The sequence below is a fragment of the Ranitomeya variabilis genome, chromosome 8, assembly GCF_051348905.1.
Source record: "Ranitomeya variabilis isolate aRanVar5 chromosome 8, aRanVar5.hap1, whole genome shotgun sequence".
NCBI classification, from domain to species: domain Eukaryota; kingdom Metazoa; phylum Chordata; class Amphibia; order Anura; family Dendrobatidae; genus Ranitomeya; species Ranitomeya variabilis.
In genome coordinates this window covers 202,628,147-202,650,999 of record NC_135239.1, presented here as the reverse complement: position 1 = coordinate 202,650,999, position 22,853 = coordinate 202,628,147, and the positions used below count along the sequence as shown (strand labels likewise).

Here is a 22,853-nt window from a genome sequence, read left to right as displayed (position 1 = left end):
ACTGAGCTGTGCCGCGGTTCCCCTGCGCAGTCGTCTGTTGGAGGCAGCAGATTACCCTTTTACCTTTATGTTTAACCCCCTCAGGCGCCTGGTCCTGGCATCTAAGGGGGTTCGCGTATAATAGTCAACTTTCCTGGAAAAAGGAGACCCCTGGAAAAGTTGTCAAATCTCCAGGGTACAGGAAAACACCCGAGACTGTGATGCTTCTAGGCTTGGAAAATGGGGGCTCAGTATGTAAAATGGGATGTAGGTTATTACAACCAATATTGGTGTCAAAGATGGTCTCTGCCCCCCCCCTTACACCCCGTCATCGTTATTTTAGGATTTCCTCCCCTATGTGTTGGTCAGGGACGTGCGGGGACAGGTTCTGTAATTTCCAGGAATCCTCATGACCTTTCATTTTTATGGAGGAAGTCGTCCTGTTTACATACCTGGAGGAGGAGGGGCCGCACCTGGGGGGAAGATAATACTCACCGAGCCGACTACTTACTAACCGCACCACGCCATGGACGCTGCGCCCAGGAAAGGCTTCTACTACCAAGAGATTAATAAGACCAAATGGGAGGTTCCCGGGCGATACAAGGAGCTGAGAGCGGTGGGGTCCGGGGCGTACGGGACAGTCTGGTGAGTTCCCCGGGATGCGGCATCTTGGGGTTTTCTGAGACTTCAGACGCCTCTTCTGGCTGAGAAATGGGATAAACACAGATAGAAAGGGTCCTGCGGGGCGTATATGGGGGTCACACTGTAATACAGATACTACATAGTGTCCCGCAATGATGGAATCTATAGAAATGTGTATATAGAAGTGTGTGGGGGGTTCTCTAAGGCAGAAGTCCGCATTCCTGACTCTAGCAGGTCATGCTGGAACTTGTAGTAGCTCTGTAGTCCGAGAGCCGCAGGATACATTGCTCAGCAATGAGCAGATTTTAGGACGGCGCCCGTGTGCTCTATAGAGCCCAATGTCTACCCAATCCAATCACTTCCCCGGCACTTTGATTGACAGCCCGCTCTGCACACTCGCGCCGCTTTTTTGGAACCGTCATGCACTGTGGTCTTTCCAAAGGCGGCGGAAAAAATGCAACTTACCTGCACCGTGTGAACAAAGCCTTATATCCATGGCCATTGCCGCTGCGGATCTGGAACAAATACAGACCAGTGTGAACGTGGCCTTAAAGTGTCAGGGAAAACAGGCTCCCGGGCTCCTGTGGGCTACCAGGGGCAGAAGCGGCATATTGGAGCTGAACACAAGGCGTAGGCTCCAATAGCTTTATTTTTTTTTTTCATTTTTTGATTTATTTTTGGGATAATAATAAGAAGTTCTAGTACAGGATCCATTCATCTAAAAAGTGTCATAAATCGTCTTGTTTTCTTCCTTTCTGTCCGTAATCCGTTTTTTTGGGGGGGTCAAAATTTGTGCAACTTTTTTTTTTGTCGAGTCCAAAAAACACGAAAAACTGAGCCGTTATTATAACATTGAAGTCTATGGGAAACGGATCATATTAGATTATCCATTATGTCGTCCACTAACGGATCCGGTTTTTTTTAGCAATGCACAGGTCGGGAAAGCTGGATGTGCTCAGAATCACCTGTAATAAAAGCGGATCCCTTAAAAACGGGAAGAAAAAAAAAGGAAACCAAAGTGAAACCGATCCATTTCTGTATGTATTTACAGACTCGTTCCGAGCGGAATCTTTGGGTTCTATTTTCTCTTCGTTTTGCTCCCTTTTTTTTTTTATTACAAATGTAATAAAATGTCAAATCCGGACTGTTTTTCGCTCATGTTTCATCCGTTTTTTTGCAAACTACAGGAGGTCGCCTTTTTTTTTCATTGATATTTAGCAACGGATCATTTAAAATGAATGAACAATGGATGGGGAACATTCATTCCGTTTTGACAGTTATTGTTACACTTGATCGTCAGAGTCTTGTCCGCAAACACGGATGCGAATAGAATGTTGCGCTTCACGGAACGGACACACGGAACGTTTAGAGAAAAAACGGATGTGTGAACGGCTGCAATAAACCCTATGGGTCGGCGTACGGTTACCGCCATCCTACAGAACAGAAGACATTAGCATTCACCGTGTCGTGTTTCCTAATCACCCGGCGTAAGCAGCTGGTAAATCTGGTATTCGGGGAGATAAATACAGTGAGGAATATTATCAGCGGAGTTAATGATCTGGGCAGTGATGACTGCTTACTGGACCAAGGCAATAACATTATGCCCATTAGGCTCGGATGCCGCCGCTGCCATCGCTGCCCGCTCTCATGTGTAACGTGGAGGATGGAGATATATATGACTACGGCTCATTAACCAGAGCCTGAGGGATAATGCAGCCTCGTCTGTCCATAATTAGGACCTAATTATATTAGCATTATACTAAAAAATTATACTTTTTTTGTTCTTTTCATTGTAAATTTTATATTTCCTAAAAATTTGTCACTAGGGGGCGCTGCGTTTTTTTGTTGTTTTTTTGTGGATCGCAGATGCGGCGATAATAATGATCTGGCCATTCACGTCAATATATGCAACGAAAATGACTTTACAAGTCATTTCTGATTAAATGGCTTCTTAAAGGGGTTTTTCAGGATAGGTGAAACACGTAGGATTGCTGGGATTTTGACCGCTGTGATCCCCACTGATCCCAAGATTTGAGGTCCTCTTTCTGTAGGGAGCAATTTCGACCATCAACGACTGGGATTGATGGCTCAGCTGTCAACGTCAGACCTATAGAAGTGAACTGAGCAGTGGTCGAGCACCATGGTGCACCACTGCTTTATTTAAAGGGAACCTGTCACCTGAATTTGGCGGGACCTGTTTTGGGTCATATGGGCGGGGTTTTCGGGTGTTTGATTCACCCTTTCCTTACCCGCTGGCCGCAATATTGGATTGAAGTTCATGCTGTGTCCTCCGGAGTACACGCCAGCGCAAGGCAAGATTGCCTTGCGCAGGTGTGTACTATGGAGGACAGAGAATGAACTTCAATCCAATATTGCGGCCAGCATGCAGCCAGCGGGTAAGGAAAGGGTGAATCAAACACCCGAAAACCCCGCCCATATGACCCAAAACCGGTCCCGCCAAATTCAGGTGACAGGTTCCCTTTAAATAGGGGGCTTTCGAACCCTTCTTTTCCAGCAATTATACTTTTATCACCCTTCCTGGCAAAACAGCGCCGCTCTAGTCCATAGGCTGTGTCAGGTATTGCAGTGTTGAAGTAAGGAGTATTAGGTTTCATCACAAAGACCAGAGGAGTAGAGCTGTTTTTTGAAAAAAAATAAAAAATATTTTTTTTTTTAAGCCTTTTAAGTTTCTTTCTGCGTTGGACAAACTTTTGGTTAGAAGGTGATGTGTTGGTCACAATGTAATTACGCTTCTGCAGGAAAAAAAACTTAGCAGTAAATGTCCACAGATGAAAACCCCCAAAAATCTAAGTAAAAAAAAAAAACCTAAATTGGTGCGAAACTCTGCAGAAAATACTCATTGCCCCTTAGGGTAATAATCTGCAGGCAGCAGGGAATCTGGAAACTGACTTATTTATCTCCTTGTAGCTCGGCCAAGGACACCGCCACCGGAGAACGTGTCGCCGTAAAGAAATTACTCCGTCCATTCCAGTCCCTGGTGCACGCGAAGAGAGCCTACCGGGAGCTGCGCCTGCTGAAGCACATGAACCATGAGAATGTAAGATCGCCGCTCACATCGCAGACCCTTTTCTGAGACCTAGAACATTTTTTATTCTTCAGCCGATATGGCCGTTTTTTTTCCGGTACGAGCTGTTATTTTTATTGGTCCCATTTCGGTGTCCATATCACTTTCTAATCTCTTTTTATTACATTTTTGGGGGGGACAAAGTGACCAAAAAACAGCAAGTCTGTCACTTCAGTCTCTTTTTTTTTTCCTTTTGGCGCTCATCATATGGGATAAAAATCAAAATCAAAATCTTGGATACCCCCATAATATTTGGCAGTCTTCCGCCACCACTAGGGGGAGATCTGTCAATTACTGCATGCAACGTGTACATTGAACTTTCCAATAAATCAGTATACAATGAGCTCATGAGCTCCCTCTAGTGGCGGCTGTAGGGAACCAGAATTTTTCCATTTGAAGAATTGTTCCCGTCCTATGATAGTAATGGTACACCACTAGGATATGACATCACAGGGGACCCCCATCAATCCTAAGAATAAATGGTCCTCGGCACTAACTTACCCACATCCCATACAAGGTTTTCCCTTTGCGAAATAAAGAGATTGGACTTCACCTCAAAGAACCTTATAAGTTGCATTAGAAAGTTCCTTCCAAGGCTCCTTCTCATTATAATGGAGGAAGCCATAGGTTCTCTTTGCGTTCCCATGATACATTCCTCACATCCAGGATTTGTGATTGCAGCCAATTAAAGTTTCAGCAGTTCTTTCTCCTCCGCCATTATCCCCCATCCATATCTGAGCGGCGATGTTATTACATATGCATTCCATTATCATTAGCGCTGCCGAGTGTTTAGAAAGCGATCCGCCATCACTATCAGCTGAGAAATAAATTGAAGAATTGGCTCAAAAAGATTTTTTTTTTGTTTACTTTCCAACTTCTTAAAGGAACAGCCCAGGAAAACTTATACAGAGAGTTAAGGGGCCGAGCATGGCAAATCTTCACGTAGATTAGTTTTGCAATTCATTTTTTTAGTCTGACATCATCCTGCTAATCATCACTGCAGTCAGACATAAATGGCTGATAACAGGGAACAACAGCCTAAAAAAGTAGAAGAGATAGCTTTTAGGTTTTGGTTGATTTGTATTACCAGATGCATTAATATATTTCATCTTTCTGCTTATAGGTTATATCTCTTCTCAACGTCTTCAGTCCTGACGAGTCGATGGAATCATTTCAGACTTTGTAAGTGAAGAACATAATTAGAATCCAAATTCCACATCTTGTGTTTTTTTATATATTTAATCCCCCTAGATAGACATTGCAAAACGAAAAAAAAATAAAATAAAAATCTCACTCACCACTAGAGGGAGCTCATCAGCTTCCTGCATACAAGTTAAGCTCCCTCTAGTGGCGGCTACAGGTAGCTAGAATGTGAATATTTAACTCCATGCATTTACCTGTATCCATGCAAGAGACTTGTATTTTAATAACAAAATGTAAGATACAAATCAATAGAGCCGGTATAAATGTAGAGCAAGGAATTAATCAGTATAATATGATTGAAAAATATGTACCGGTAGTTAGAAAGTGAAAATTCACTTAAAGCTGAAAGCAATGTCCAGAAACACAAACTGGGTATTGTCCCCATAAACCCATTATTCTGAGGGTCATAAATCGAATTTGGAAAGGTCTGATGAACATCTATAGATTATGGGGGAGGGGGTATTATGCAAATTCTAGAACATGACATGTATGTAATGTGTTGCATTTCGCTTACGGTAGTTATCTGGTTATGCCGTTCATTCCTTTGGACCTGGCCCGGGTCATGAAGATGCAGAAGCTGAATCAAACCATGATAGTCTACATTCTGTATCAGATCCTCCGAGGCCTCCAGGTGAGTGGAGAACGGCATGCTGGGAAGAAAGGCTATGCAAATTAGCTCTCCTCCTGGAAGAAAGGTGTCTCTCTAGTGCCCCCTATTGGACGTAGCTACCCTACCATTAGTTTACCTATTATAAAGTTGTTACACGCTGTTATAGAGCGACCACCATCTTCCCCGTCCTTGATCTGGTCATCTATTTCATCTTGCTTAGTGCAATGTGAACAAGACATTTCGGCAGGGGCCAGCTGGGCCCATAGAGAGTTATGTGGCAGAAATAGCAGACTATAATGTGGGCAGCTGCCCGGGGACTAAGGCTCATGGAAGACAAGGAGAAGAACACTACAGCCTAAAAACTCAGCCTAAGTACCCAGCCTATTACCAAAAACAAGGCTTTGGAAGGCCGCACTGGTCAAAGAGCTGCTTGACTTGTCTGTGTTCTGATTGGCTGCTCCGGCTCTTCACGGAGTTCCGAGCCATCACTGGAGGAACCTCCTTCTCCATATCAATGTATATTTATATTTTACGTGTACTCAATCTCTGTGTGCCTCTATGTACTGTATCACTGAATATATATGCAGCATATACAGTGCTGTGGAAAAAGGCTGTAAAGTAAGGAGCTTCCAAAGACAGAAGTGCTAATATTACATTTTTATCAATTAACAAAATGTAAATAGAATCAACAAAAGAGAACTGTAAATCACATCAGTATTCTGTGACTGCCCGTGGCTTCCATCACTTCTTCTCGTCATTTGTACACAGATTTTGAACGAACTCGGCAGCAGATTGTTCCAAACATCTTGGAGAACCAACCCCAGATCTTCTGTGGATGAGGCTTGGATGATGTGAGATCAGGGCTCTTTGGGGGCCGGATCATCACTTCTAGGACTCCTAGCTCTTAACGACATTGGCTGGATGTTTGAGGTCGTTGACCAACTGCAGAATAAATTTGGAGCCAATCAGTCGCCTCCCTGATGGTATTACATGCTGTATTTCTCAGCATTGAGGCCACCGTTAGATCTGACCAAATTCCCAACGTCTGCTGAAATGCAGCCACAAACTTGCAGGACCCTCTGCCTGCTTCACTGCTGTCTGTAGACCCTCCTAGTTGTGTGACTCTCCATTTCTTCAGTGTGCAAAATATCTTCAATTAGAGCCAAGTAATTCACATTTTGACCCCAGTTCCTATGTTTTCACTTGGTTTCTATCTTGGTTTTTGGCCATAATTTTACCATGAAGACCACTTCTGGCCAGATTTCTCTTAACAATAGGTAGATGTAGCTTAAGTCTCACTTGTGGCTTTCAATTCTGAACTGATGGCACTGCTGGACATCTTCAGATTTTGAAGTGAAGTAAGCACGATATGTCTCATCTTTTGTACTTTTTCCTTGGCCGACCAATGCTCTACGCTCCTCATTGTTGCCCACTTCTTCTTCAAAAGAGCTAGAGCAGCAGATCTTGAAATTCCTGTCTGCTCTGAAATCTTCACCAGGGAGAGAGCTTGCTGATGGAGTATAACTACCTGGTGTCTCATTGCTATGCTCAGCCTTGCCATGGTGTATGACCTGTAACACAAAACTAACCTCACTTTCGTAGCAGAATTTTTCTATTCCTCACCTAGTTGTAATCCTCCTACACAGCGGTTTCTGTCTTAGTTAATTACTGTGCACATGAAAAATGATGATGATCATTATCACCTGCCTGGTATAATCGGATACTCCTACACCTGGCTATAATGTTACAAACTCCACAACATCTTGGTTCTGGTAATGTATCTGTTTACTAAACTCAGTTTTGTTCCCGTATCCATGTACTGAGCTTGGTTCTGGTACCATATCTATGTAGAAAGCTTGTTACTGTTCCCATATCTATGTAGTAAGCTCGGTTCTGGTACTGTAACTATGTGTTAAGCCTGGTTCTGTTCCCATATCTATGTAGTAAGCTCAGTTTTGGTACTGTATCTATATAGTAAGCTCTTATCTCATACTGTATCTATGTAGTAAGTGTGGTCCTGGTATTGTATCTATGTAGTAAGATTGGTTCTGATACCGTATTCATGTAGTAAGTTATGTTCTGGTGCAGTATCTATATAGTAACCTTGGTTTTGGTAAAATATCTATGTAGCAAGCTGGGCTTTGCCACCACACTTATGCTGTAAACTAGTAACTGTCACTGCATCTATGTAGAAGTTTGGCTCTAGTACCATATCTATTTAGTAATCTGTATTACGGTACCATAGCTATGCAGAAAGCTTGAAGTTTTTATCATATCTATGTAATAAGCTTAATTCTGGTACTGTATCTATGGGGTTAGTTCAGTTCTGTCACAATATCTATGCAATCAGCTTGGTTCTGGTACCATAGCAGTAAGCTAAGATCTGTCACCATATCTGTGCAGTAAGCTTAGTTCTGGTAACACATTTGCAGCTAGCTTGGTTCTGTCACAATATCTATGCAGTTAGCTTGCTTCTGGTACCGTATCTATGTAGTAAGCTTGAATATATTATCATATCTATCAGTATGCTTGGTTCAGGTACCATATCTATGTATCAGACTTGGATCTGTTACTGTCTCTATATAATAAGCTTAATTCTGTTACCATATCTGTGCAATAGACTTGGTCCTGGTACCGTATCTATGTAGTAAATGTCAGATCTTGGTGGAAATGTTTCTAAATGTTCCAGATGGGCGACTACTACTCATTGCAGTTATTTTGCATGTGGCAGCTTGTATTTTACCTAGACTATCCCTTTAAGTGACACATCCCAGCTCGCAGATGCCCATTTATGACTTTTTTTTTTATAGTTTATTATGTTTGTTCCTTTCTAGCTGCAGTTTGATAGCAGACGAGTGTTCAGCTATCACCACTTCGGGTCACACTCGGCTGGACGTCTTAGGTTTGGTGGTCCAGCCGTTCGTATGGATACATTGCAGCCAAGGGGTTTTCTTGTGGGAAATGAACAACCTAAATATTGTCAGGGGAGAATGGGGGACAAGTTAGAAAAACACCCTGGGACGAGGGGGGTGACCTGGAAATCCACTGATCGCGGGTGATTTCCCGACAACTCGTCATCTTGGCTGTAGAAACGTCTCGTATCATCTCCCATCACATCTTATCGGCGGCTCTGGTTATAGCTCGGTCTACGGACGTGCCCAGAAATGAGTCACACTCGTCTCGCTCGCAGAAAATAAACTCGGCGCAGACGCAATTAAAATATTTACAGTGTAACTCAGAGATAACGCGTCCGAGATAACGAAACGGGTGAGAAAATGGGCTAAATTTGGAATATCAGACATACATTCCCTATAATATAAAGGGTTAATGGAGCAAGACTCAAGACCAGCGAAGAAAAAAAATCCTGAAGAGATAAGCGGTGTCAAAAGCATCAATGACGCCACTTATCTCGGGTTAAAGTACAGTCTATCTACTGTGCCATTAATCCTTTAAGGGTGCAAAATTTTAAATGAAACCCAATTAGAAAAATTCTTTTTAGCTGAAAATACATGCATTTAATACAATTTACTCCAAAAATAGACAATCCCTTTAAGTCTATATTTTCTTCAATGCAGTTGGTCACCGATCAGTTGAGGCGCCTTCTCTTCTCTTGCTCAGACTTTTTGTCTAGAGATTTGGATGAGTGGATATGAGGGTATGTGCACACGTCCGGATTTCTTGCAGAAATTTCCTGAAGAAAACCGGAAATTTTCTGCAAGAAATCCGCATTTTTTTTTTGCTTTTTTTTCCCGTTTTTTTTCGCGTTTTTTTTCGCATTCTGCAAGTGTAATTAGCTTGCAGAATGCTAGTTTTCCAAGCGATCTGTAGCATCGCTTGGAAAACTGACTTGGTCACACTTGTCAAACATACTGTTTGACAAGTGTGACCAACTTGTTACTATAAATGCTGCTTATGCAGCATCTATAGTAAAAGATAGAATGTTTAAAAATAATAAAAAAAATAAAAAATGGTTATACTCACCCAGACGATCTCAGCGGCGTCCGTTCCTATAGATGCCGGTGTGGTTCAGGACCTGTGATGACGTCGCGGCTTGTGATTGGTCGCGTGAGTCACATGAGCGGTCACGCGACCAATCACAAGACAGTGACGTCATCACAGGTCCTGAACCACACCATCTATAGGAACCGAAGAGAGAGCATGCACCGGAGAGGCGGGAACACTCCGGGGGCCATCAGAGGGTGAGTATAGGACTATTTTTTTTTTTTTTTTTACCAATTATATGGTGCCCAGTCCGTGGAGGAGAGTCTCCTCTCCTCCACCCTGGGTACCAACCGCACATAATCTGCTTACTTCCCGCATGGTGTGCACAGCCCCGTGCGGGAAGTAAGCAGATCAATGGACTCCTAGGTGTGCGGAATCCCCGCAATTCCGCATTTTTAATGAACATGTTGCTTTTTTTTCCGCGATGCGATTTTTTCGCGGAAAAAATCTCAACATTTGCACAAAAAATGTGGAATACCCTGTAAATAATAGGAGGCATATGTAAGCGTTTTTTTTGCATTTTTATCACGTTTTTATAGCGAAAAAACGCGAAAAAAACGCGAAAAATCCTGAACGTGTGCACATTAACCTGAACAAATTATTTCCCGGGAGATAAGCGGCTCCATTTATATCCAGATCCGCTTATCTTCTTTTTTGCACTAAGGTAAATTCTATTGCAGCTGTCATTCATTTGGGTCCTCGGGGGCCCACAGAGATCAATAACAGGGTCCAGCAGTAAATCTTTACTAATAGTTTATTCCTTTTCTACATTCATGTCTCATTTCTTGAAGGGGTGAATTAAAGTGACTTCTCTGCCATAAAATAAACCTGGGGGGAATTAGAAATCGTCTTGAGAAATTGGGGGTTTATATCTTCTTCATTTTCTAAATTGCTCCATAGGGGCGACAAGAGCCCCTAAATCTGCTCTTAATAGTCCTAAGCAGTAAAGTGTCTCACTCTACAGGTCATGTGCTGCATTATAGCCAATCACATGTCGAGTAGGATGACATGTGACCAGAAGAGGAAAACTTCATTTACAGCAATTTCAAAGCTCCCTTATACACAGGAACCCTCAAAAAATGTACAATGGAAAGTAGTAGCCCCCTAGTACTGATGAGCCGACCTCTACGGCTACTTCAGAATGGTGGAGCGCCCCCTTTAAATTTAAGACCCTTAAACCCATAGTAACTGAAAAGATAAAGAATACGGGAGCTTCATCTATGAAGACGTCTCATTTCCTACAGGAGGCTCCTCTTCTGCCGCAGACGTGCTCATTTTACGGTACAATCCGATCCCGAGAAGACTTATGGCCACCCCGCATCGATTTGTTCCAGTCCAGAAAATTTATTTATGTATCTCAACAGCAAGACGGGCAAAAATCAATCACAATCAGCTCTTGTAATGATAAAAGAAAGCGACTGCCACCGAAGGACTCGTACCTAAGAGGGATGATGCCGCCGCAGGTTCGCATCGGGAGACTATTATCCATCACCGTCCAAAATCTGATTACCGTGGAGGTTTTATTTTTTTTACACCCCAATGATTTCGTTAAAAGTCTTTAAGGTTTTCTCGCGCTATGGCCCAATCATAGAAATAGTCGTAGTGTCTGATATGTGATGGTCGCACCCCAAGGACGAGGACAATGGAGAGATGGACGATCCTCTCCTTCAAAAATGCAAAAGAGCTGGTTCTCCAAATAGGACCCCGACCCATCAGGCACGTATGATCGTTCCCTTGGATGGATCATAAAGTTAGAAACTTTTTTTGAAAAGTTATTCCCATCTGGGACATTTACGAGATATATATGGGCTAGTTCCGAAAGAGACCTGGTTGAGCGTATTGGGAATGCGCATGCGCGTCTCTTCATTCACTTACATGTGAGAACGGGGCCACGCGGCATGCTATAGGGCACTGCTCCCCAACTCCTGTCCTCAAGAGCCACCAACAGGTCATGTATTCAGGATTTCCTTAGTATTGCCCAGGTGATGGAATTCTTGTCTTACTAGGTAATGCAATGATCACCTGGGCAATAATAAAGGAAATCCTGAAAACATGACCTGTTGATGGCTCTTGAGGACCGGAGTTAGGGAACACTGCTATAGGGAATGGCGAGGTGGCCGTGCACGCGTGACTGTTATGATTTTCCCAATGGCAGGGAAATCAAAATAACAACGGACTAGCTCTCGGGTGATGGGAACTAAAGTGACCGTGACCTGAACCTGACACGACACTGGAAGTAGCCGGGGAGTGTTTCCTACGATGCCCTAGACACCACGCGCCAGCCGGAGATCTAACTACCCCTATCAGAGGAATATACAGGCCTGCCTTACCTCCAGAGATGAACCCCAAAAGGAGATAGCAGCCCCCCACAGATATTGACGGTGAGTCAAGAGGAAAAGACATACGTAGGATGAACAGCAGATTTAGCACAGTGAGGTCCGCTTACTAGATAGCAGAAGTACAGGAAAGAGTCACTTCACGGTCAACTTCAAAACACTACTCAAAAACACCATCCTGAAATTACTTTAAAACTCCAGTGACAACTCATGCCACTGGAGTGGCAATTCCAGTCCACGAGAGCTTCCAGCTACATAGAGTCACATTGCAAATAGCTGGACAAAAATAGAATAAACTAGAAACAAAATTCAACTTAGCTGAACAGGATCTTGAGGCAGGAGAATGCAACAGAATGCTACTGATACATTGTTGGCCGGCATCAGACCAGCAGCCAAGCAGCCTTAAATAGGAAACTCCCCTAATGGGTGTCAACAGGTGATCAAGGATAGAAAAAGGCAAATAAGTGGCACTACCATAAAACACCACCGGGGGAGCCCACAAACAGAATTCACAACAGTACCCCCCCCTTAAGGAGGGGGCACCGAACCCTCACCAGAACCACCAGGGCGATCTGGATGAGCACTATGAAATGCACGAACCAAATCAGGAGCATGAACATCAGATGCTGTCACCCAAGAATTATCCTCCTGACCATAGCCTTTCCACTTAACCAGATACTGAAGTTTCCGTCTGGAAACACGGGAGTCCAAGATCTTTTCCACCACATACTCCAACTCACCCTCAACCAGCACAGGAGCAGGAGGATCAGCAGACGGAACAACCGGCACCTCATACCTCCGCAACAATGACCGATGAAAAACATTATGAATAGTAAAAGATGCTGGGAGGTCCAAACGAAAGGACACAGGATTGAGAACCTCCAGAATCCTATAAGGGCCGATAAACCGAGGCTTAAACTTAGGAGACGAGACCTTCATAGGAACAAATCGAGAAGACAACCAAACCAGGTCCCCAACACAAAGACGAGGACCGACACGCCGATGACGATTAGTGAACTGTTGAGTCTTCTCCTGGGACAACTTCAGATTGTCCACAACCTGTCCCCAAATCTGATGCATTCTATCAACCACAGCATCTACTCCAGGACAATCCGAAGACTCCAATTGACCGGACGAAAAGCGAGGGTGAAACCCTGAATTACAAAAAAAATGGAGAAACCAAAGTGGCAGAACTGGCCCGATTGTTAAGGGCAAACTCTGCCAATGGCAAAAAATCAAGCCAATCGTCCTGATCAGCGGACACAAAACACCTCAAGTAAGTCTCCAAGGTCTGATTAGTACGCTCAGTCTGGCCATTAGTCTGAGGATGGAATGCAGACGAAAAAGACAAGTCGATGCCCATCCTGGCACAGAACGCCCGCCAAAATCTAGACACAAACTGAGTACCCCTGTCAGACACTATATTCTCAGGAATACCATGCAAACGCACCACATTCTGAAAAAATAGAGGGACCAGCTCAGAGGAGGAGGGCAATTTGGGCAAAGGTACCAAGTGAACCATCTTGGAAAAACGGTCACACACCACCCAGATGACGGACATCCTACGAGAAACAGGAAGGTCAGAAATAAAGTCCATAGAGATGTGCGTCCAAGGCCTCTTAGGAATAGGCAAGGGCAACAACAACCCGCTGGCCCGGGAACAGCAGGGCTTAGCCCGAGCACAAACATCACAAGACTGCACAAAAATACGTACATCTCGAGACAAGGAAGGCCACCAGAAGGACCTAGACACCAGATCCCTGGTGCCAAAAATTCCAGGATGACCTGCCAACGCGGAAGAGTGAACCTCCGAAATAACTCTACTGGTCCAGTCATCAGGGACAAACAATCTACCAGGCGGACAGCGATCAGGCCTATCCACCTGAAACTCCTGCAAAGAGCGCCGCAGGTCTGGGGAGACAGCTGACAATATCACCCCATCCTTCAGGATGCCAGTAGGTTCGGAATCACCAGGCGAGTCAGGCTCAAAACTCCTAGAGAGGGCATCCGCCCTCACATTCTTAGACCCAGGCAGATATGAAACCACAAAGTTAAATCGAGAGAAAAACAACGACCAGCGCGCCTGTCTAGGATTCAGACGCCTGGCTGACTCAAGATAAATTAGATTTTTGTGGTCAGTCAAGACCACCACCTGGTGTCTAGCACCCTCAAGCCAATGACGCCACTCCTCAAATGCCCACTTCATGGCCAAGAGCTCCCGATTTCCAACATCATAATTTCGCTCAGCGGGCGAAAACTTTCGAGAGAAAAACGCACATGGTCTCATCACTGAGCAGTCAGGACCTTTCTGCGACAAAACTGCACCTGCTCCGATCTCGGAAGCATCTACTTCAACCTGGAACGGGAGCGAAACATCAGGCTGGCGCAACACAGGAGCAGAAGAAAAGCGGCGCTTAAGCTCCCGAAAGGCCTCCACAGCCGCAGAGGACCAATTAGCAACATCAGCACCCTTCTTGGTCAAATCAGTCAAAGGTTTAGCAATGGCAGAAAAACCCGCTATGAATCGGCGATAGAAATTAGCAAATCCCAAGAATTTCTGAAGACTCTTTAGAGAAGTAGGTTGTACCCAATCACAAATAGCCTGAACCTTAACAGGGTCCATCTCCATAGATGAAGGGGAAAAAATATATCCCAAAAAGGAAATTCTCTGAACCCCAAAAATACACTTTGAGCCCTTTACAAATAGAGAATTAGCTCGTAAAACCTGAAAAACTCTCCTGACCTGTTGAACATGAGATTCCCAGTCCTCCGAAAAAATCAAAATATCATCCAAATACACAATCATAAATTTATCCAGATATTCACGGAAAATATCGTGCATAAAGGACTGAAAAACGGAAGGGGCATTCGCGAGACCGAAAGGCATTACCAAATACTCAAAATGGCCTTCAGGCGTATTAAATGCGGTCTTCCACTCATCCCCCTGCTTAATCCGCACCAAATTATACGCACCACGTAGATCGATCTTAGTGAACCACTTCGCCCCCTTTATGCGAGCAAAAAGATCAGTCAGTAAAGGTAACGGATACTGGTATTTAACTGTAATCTTATTCAGAAGTCGATAGTCGATACAAGGTCTCAATGAACCATCCTTTTTACCCACAAAGAAAAACCCTGCCCCCAGTGGAGACAAAGAGGGGCGAATATGACCCTTTTCCAAAGATTCTCTGATATACTCCCGCATAGCAGTATGTTCAGGTACAGACAAATTAAACAAGCGACCCTTAGGAAATTTACTACCGGGAATCAACTCAATAGCGCAGTCACACTCTCTGTGAGGAGGGAGAGAATCAGTTTTAGGCTCCTGAAAGACATCATAAAAATCTGACAGAAATGCTGGGATCTCAGAGGGAGTAGATGAAGAAATGGGAACCAAAGGTGCATCCCCATGAATCCCCTGACATCCCCAGCTCAGCACAGACATTGATCTCCAGTCCAAGACTGGATTATGAATTTGTAACCATGGTAATCCAAGTACTAATACGTCATGTAGATTATATAACACAAGGAAACGAATAATCTCCTGATGGTCTGGGGACAGATGCATAGTCACTTGTGTCCAATATTGTGGTTTATTGCTAGCCAAAGGTGTAGAATCAATACCCTTTAAGGGAATAGAAACCTCCAGAGGCTCTAAATCAAACCCACAACGCTTGGCAAAGGACCAATCCATGAGACTCAGAGCGGCGCCAGAATCCACATAAGCATCCACAGTAACAGATGATAAAGTACAAATCAATGTCACGGACAAAAGAAATTTAGACTGCAAGGTACCCATAGAAAAAGATTTATCAACCTTTTTATCAACCTTCTTTATGCGTTTAGAGCATGCTGATATAACATGAGCTGGATCTCCACAATAGAAGCACAACCCATTTTTGCGCCTGTAATTCTGTCGTTCGCCTCTAGACAATACACTATCGCATTGCATATGCTCTGGTGCCTTTTCAGAGGTCACCGCCAAATGATGCACAGGTTTTTGCTCAGAAGATACCGCCATATGGTGCACAGGTTTTTGCTCAAAAGATACCGCCATATGGTGCACAGATTTTTGCTCAGAAGATACCGCCATATGGTGCACAGATTTGCGCTCCCGTAAACGCCGATCAATCTGGATAGCCAATTTCATAGCATCATTCAGACCTGTAGGCACAGGGAACCCCACCATGACATCCTTCACGGCATCAGAGAGACCTTCTCTGAAATTAGCTGCTAGAGCGCACTCATTCCATTTAGTAAGTACCGACCATTTACGAAACTTCTGGCAGTATATCTCAGCTTCATCTTGCCCTTGAGAAAGAGCTATCAAGGCTTTCTCAGCCAAAATCTCTAAATTAGGTTCTTCATAAAGCAACCCCAAAGCCAGAAAAAACGCATCTACATTTAATAACGCAGGATCCCCTGGCGACAATGCAAATGCCCAACTTTGTGGGTCACCCCGCAATAGAGAAATAACAATTTTAACCTGTTGCGCAGGATCACCAGCAGAGTGAGATTTCAGAGACAAAAACAATTTACAATTCTCTCTGAAATTCAAAGAACGGGATCTGTCTCCGGTAAAAAATTCAGGCATAGGGATCTCAGGTTCAGACATTGGAGCACGTATAACAAAATCTTGTAAGTTCTGGACCTTTGTAGCCAGGTTATTCAGACCTGCAACCAAACTCTGTGGATCCATGATTCAAACAGGTGTAACCAAAGCCATTCAGAGATTAAGAGGAGAGGAAAAAAAAGGCTGAAGACTGCAGTTTAAGCAAGGAGTACAAATAAGCACTAAGGTGCACTTTCCAAACACAGAAGGAAAAAAAACCTTTTCATATCCTTTCCTGCTTTAGTGCATAGTTTTAACACATGTTGGCCGGCCAAACTGTTATGATTTTCCCAATGGCAGGGAAATCAAAATAACAACGGACTAGCTCTCGGGTGATGGGAACTAAAGTGACCGTGACCTGAACCTGACACGACACTGGAAGTAGCCGGGGAGTGTTTCCTACGATGCCCTAGACACCACGCGCCAGCCGGAGATCTAACTACCCCTATCAGAGGAATATACAGGCCTGCCTTACCTCCAGAGATGAACCCCAAAAGGAGATAGCAGCCCCCCACAGATATTGACGGTGAGTCAAGAGGAAAAGACATACGTAGGATGAACAGCAGATTTAGCACAGTGAGGTCCGCTTACTAGATAGCAGAAGTACAGGAAAGAGTCACTTCACGGTCAACTTCAAAACACTACTCAAAAACACCATCCTGAAATTACTTTAAAACTCCAGTGACAACTCATGCCACTGGAGTGGCAATTCCAGTCCACGAGAGCTTCCAGCTACATAGAGTCACATTGCAAATAGCTGGACAAAAATAGAATAAACTAGAAACAAAATTCAACTTAGCTGAACAGGATCTTGAGGCAGGAGAATGCAACAGAATGCTACTGATACATTGTTGGCCGGCATCAGACCAGCAGCCAAGCAGCCTTAAATAGGAAACTCCCCTAATGGGTGTCAACAGGTGATCAAGGATAGAAAAAGGCAAATAAGTGGCACTACCATAAAACACCACCGGGGGAGCCCACAAACAGAATTCACAACACGTGACTATCTCCATTCATTTGCTGAACATGTTTGCTTTGCAATTTTTGGCGCTCCCACCATACAAATGAATATAGCGAGTGGAACATGTGTGGCCACCTCTCCATTCATGGAAGTGTCCAACATGGCTCCTTATGTTGTCCCAGTGATGGGATTCTGTAGATATGCCCTAAATGTATAGTTCTAGACATACACATTCCTTTGGCCAAAAACTATCCTTCCCGACTCCAACAGAAACATGTATGCTTGCATAGGCCGACCAAGCATGATTATTTCCAAAGGGTCAGAGAGATAAATGGCTGAATTATCTTCTGGTGTAACAAAGCACAGGGAGTGTTAAAACCCAACCTACACAATCCTTCTTCTCAAAATGAGAATTTTGGTGGTTCTTCTCCCCAACAAGACCATGACCAGTGACCACTCATTGATTCCAGATGATTTCCAAGGTGGAAACAGGTCAACCATGGAAATCCTTCTATTCCGAAGACCTTTCCAAGCTTCTGGGAAATGAACAACTTGTATATTGCATCAAGACTAAAAAAATTTGGTCATTTATGGTCAATTTTAGGTTCTTTGCACACGTATTTAGTTGGGGTCGTTTCCTAATTTCGGAGGTAGAAGCAGTGAGAACAAAATGATCCATGGCAAGAAGTGATTGATCCTCATGGAGATCAGATGTGTCATACACAATGATAGCCATACAGTGCACATCCAGGCTACCTCCTCTTAGCTGGAGACCAGTGATGCTTTCACCATACACCATCTTGCTTCCTTTGCCTTTGGCCAGGTCTATATAGGAGCATATTAGGTTTTGGTTGGTTCCATCTGCTCTTCTACTAGGGTTTGGGAACCTTTGCAACATCCCTATTCTCCAAAGGAACTGTAGTGATAGCAAGGGGAGCATGGACCAGACAAATGCCAGGCCCATCTGTCCTGGGTGGTAACATGCGGCACCATATGGAACTGGTCTGGAGGGGGTCTCTCCTGTGTAAGCCCCTGTAAGAAACACTTTATCCAGTAGCCGTGTATAATGGTTTCCTGCGCCTGTTTTTACTGTAGGAAGCACATTCCTTGCAGACATTTATTATTTTGAGGGAGTGAACCGACGGAGAAATATCTGTCCTGCTCGTACATGTTTACAGTTACCTCCCTCCTAATAAATGGGTCGTATCACAAGGGAATGTTGGAATGTGCTGCGTATCTGATGGAAACACATAGGAAGATGATATATATTCATGCCGCTGGTCGGTCCTATGGCTCATCGCTCTGCACAAGGGTAGCTCCTGGGACTCCATGCAAATCCCCACCTGCTATGTGCCAAAGGACCTGGGTGCCCTCTACAGCCTCTATGGCCCCCCACCTGCTATGTGCCAAAGGAACTGGGTGCCCTCTGCGGCCTCTATGGCCCTGGTGACTGGTGGTGTTATATTAGTAATGGATAATTTGGAAATAATTAACTAGGGGCCACTAGACCCCGTATAGACCATCACGTCCAGTGCTCCTATACCAAGAAAACCATCTAGGACGGCCGGGACATCATTGTAGGGACACAACGGCACTATGGCTGATGGTGGAATGTGGCCCCATATTTGGCACCATATGGTTGTCCCTGTTATGGGGGCACTGTGGCTCGCACTGTTATGTATTGCTCTTCAATGTAACTTGGGTGTCATTGTTTTGGGACACTGAATCTGTTCCTGCCACTGGGCGCGGTATGGCACAATAATGGTGTCACTCTGGTAACATCCCTTTAATTTAGAATACAATATGCAGACATTCTCAAAATGCAGATCAGTAATATTCTCAAAGAAACAGAGCCAGTGTCCCCATAATAGCAGGGTCCTTACAACAGCCAGCCATGGTGCCCCCCACCCAAAAATATCCCCTTACTTTAAAAGTTTACAAGACATTCTGGGCATAAAATTTAAAGGACTTGTTCACAATAGAAAAAAAAAGTGTCTAATTTCCTCCTATTGTCCTGTATTATAACCTTTCCCCATTCATGTGACTACTGCAGTACCAGACTCAGCCAATGCACAATAGTGGCGCTGTTTCCCATCCTGGACAACTACTGTTAAGCACTTATTTGAGCAGTGGCTCTATAACATTAACACAAGCTATTTCACTTTCTTTCTTCTTCAGTACATTCATTCTGCTGGAATCGTTCACAGGGTAAGTGCGCATTTATGTAAAATCGATGTCCGCCTGACACTTATAAGAGTCGAGGCCGGTATGCAGTGGTAACAACATGGATCCTTTCCGCATCAAGGGGATCTATTATGGCTGAATTTGACCCTTTAAAGCACCTGTCACAAACATGTAATATTTTCCTTGGGGTAAAAGCCGCTGCTCTTCTGAATCCGGCGATGCTTTTCTCTTGTTTCTGCACCTCTCCGTTCCTGAGATACGGCCTCCTCTTCCCTGTATATAAATCTATTCTTGTTAGACAACTGGGTGTGGTCCAAAAATTATTCTCTCTGGGCTTCTTCTTTGAGAACCACGCCCTCTTGGATAACACCGAACATAAACCTGGGTACAACTGCTACCACTGAATACCTATAACTACACCCCCTGCCACATGCTCGGCCCTGTTTTTGTTTTAAATCCGCCAAATCGTTCCAGAGATATGGGCAGTTTTGCTTCCTGCTAATTTTTAGTCTTTCACAAATAGGCATGGATCACAGGATCCTCGGGGGCGTGTCTTTAGGCTACTGCCACACCCCTTGGTATAGATCATAAATAGCACTAAATAAAAAGGTCCATAACTCTGGAACCGTATGGCGGATTTTAAAAAGACAAAAAACAAAATACTTCAAAGAGCGGTGGGAACAAAATAAAACCTTCTTTATAAGGATTATGATTCAATAATGGTCGCCGTTCCGTTATATCTGAAGTCCCTTTATAAAGCACTAGAGTGCGCAGTTCCATCATCTAAATTGCTAGTAAGGGTGATCACGCTTATTCTCCAGCCCTCCCCTCTGAGAGCCATTGGGGGGCTCTAACTTCTGCAGTTGCAATTACGGAATCAATCTAATGTTTGCAAGGCACAGAAGGGGCCAATGATTCCCCCCAAACATAGAAAACCTGTATGTAAAAAATCCAACCCCTGCTTTATCAATGGGAAGTTCCTTAAAGGGGTTTTCCACTACGACCCCAAGATATGTCATCATCAATATTAGGTCGTTAGGGATCTGACAGTTTTTAGACATTTTTCATAAATCCGCCCCTCTATATATTAAAGTGACTGAAAACTACTAGGGAACCAATTTTAACAATTTATTTTACTGTCAATTTGCTAATCTAAATACAAAACTATAAATGAAAAAAAACAAACATTTATTTTACTTTTTTCTATACTTTACCCCTAATAATCATGAAAAAAATAAAAATATTGGCTATGACTGATCACTTAAGTTGCACTTTTTTGAGTCAATTTTTCCATGTAATTTTTTACTCGTTTTGTACCTTTTTAAGCTCTTTGCCATTTTTTCTTTTTTTAATTGGTCAACGAGCAAGTATAATTAGCCAATTTCAGATGTTTTCGACCGATTCATGACATATGACTTTTTCAGATGTCACAATTCATTTTGCTCCAATCCACTTTACTACCCCAAAAAACTACTTTACTATGCCAAAAATATACCTTTTGGGCATTTTTTGGCGAAATTGAAGAGTAACATATTTTAGCAGACTTTTGACTATGAAAGGGCAGAAAACAAGCAAAAAAAGTATCTTTGATTTGGCACAAAATTAATCTTTTCTCTATTTCAGGATCTAAAGCCGAGCAACCTAGGAGTGGACGAAAATTACGAGGTCAAGGTAAAGAAATGTCACATTATTCCATAGAGTAAGGAATGGGCTGCTCTCCTAGAATTAGTAGGTTACTTTCACCTTCCCTCTATTACTCCTCCTGGAAATACGGGTATTACTGTTCCTCTCGGTAATGTGGGGTGTGATGCTGCAGTATATTACATTTTCTAAGATATTTTTTACGATAACGTCAGATTTTAGATTTCGGCCTGGCCCGACAGATGGAACTCGAGATGACAGGATACGTGGTAACTCGCTGGTACAGAGCACCAGAAATCATCCTCAACTGGATGCATTACAGCCAGACAGGTGAACGTTATTTCTCAAGTATCTGCACATTACGGCGGCCATATGTCTGTACTACAGCCCTCTAAGATCACACTGTGGTAACATGTCCTCTCTTTACAGTGGATATCTGGTCTGTTGGATGCATCTTGGCAGAAATGATCACAGGACGCGTCTTATTCCCTGGAGGAGATTGTATCCTTTACATACAGAATTTCATATATTTCATTGTGCACTGAGGAGGAGGAGGTGAGCCGTGACATCATCTATTGTGTATGGTGGATCCTGTGTTATCTACTGTATATAGAGGTGTTATCAGTCATTGTACAGGAGGAGGAGGTGAGCTGTGACATCACCTATTGTGAATGGTGGATCCTGTGTTATCTACTGTATATAGAGGTGTTATCAGTCATTGTACAGGAGGAGGAGGTGAGCTGTGACATCAGCTATTGTGTATGGTGGATCCGGTGTTATCTACTATATATAGAGGTGTTATCAGTCATTGTACAGGAGGAGGAGGTGATCTGTGACTTCACCTATTGTGAATGGTGCATCCTGTTATCTACTGTATATAGAGGTGTTATCAGTCATTGTACAGGAGGAGGAGGTGAGCTGTGACATCACCTATTGTGAATGGTGGATCCTGTGTTATCTACTGTATATAGAGGTGTTATCAGTCATTATACAGGAGGAGGAGGTGAGCTGTGACTTCACCTATTGTGAATGGTGGATCCTGTGTTATCTACTGTATATAGAGGTGTTATCAGTCATTGTACAGGAGGAGGAGGTGATCTGTGACATCACCTATTGTGAATGGTGGATCCTGTGTTATCTACTGTATATAGAGGTGTTATCAGTCATTGTACAGGAGGAGGAGGTGAGCTGTGATATCACCTATTGTGAATGGTGGATCCTGTGTTATCTACTGTATATAGAGGTGTTATCAGTCATTATACAGGAGGAGGAGGTGAGCTGTGACTTCACCTATTGTGAATGGTGGATCCTGTGTTATCTACTGTATATAGAGGTGTTATCAGTCATTGTACAGGAGGAGGAGGTGAGCTGTGATATCACCTATTGTGAATGGTGGATCCTGTGTTATCTACTGTATATAGAGGTGTTATCAGTCATTATACAGGAGGAGGAGGTGAGCTGTGACTTCACCTATTGTGAATGGTGGATCCTGTGTTATCTACTGTATATAGAGGTGTTATCAGTCATTGTACAGGAGGAGGAGGTGATCTGTGACATCACCTATTGTGAATGGTGGATCCTGTGTTATCTACTGTATA

The 22,853-nt window shown here is 43.5% G+C and overlaps 1 protein-coding gene across 1 annotated transcript in view; it reads left to right on the top strand.

The window, feature by feature from the left end:
• Positions 1-465: 465 nt before the first annotated feature.
• The window catches only part of LOC143787492 (mitogen-activated protein kinase 12-like), a 30,927-nt gene continuing 8,539 nt past the window's right edge, over positions 466-22,853 (top strand). The window contains exons 1-8 of the mRNA XM_077276279.1: positions 466-624; positions 3,550-3,679; positions 4,830-4,888; positions 5,429-5,540; positions 19,609-19,638; positions 21,238-21,285; positions 21,471-21,585; positions 21,685-21,756. Of these exons, the coding sequence (XP_077132394.1) occupies positions 506-624; positions 3,550-3,679; positions 4,830-4,888; positions 5,429-5,540; positions 19,609-19,638; positions 21,238-21,285; positions 21,471-21,585; positions 21,685-21,756 (685 nt within the window). The 5' untranslated portion in view covers positions 466-505. The remainder of the gene's footprint in view (positions 625-3,549; positions 3,680-4,829; positions 4,889-5,428; positions 5,541-19,608; positions 19,639-21,237; positions 21,286-21,470; positions 21,586-21,684; positions 21,757-22,853) is intronic.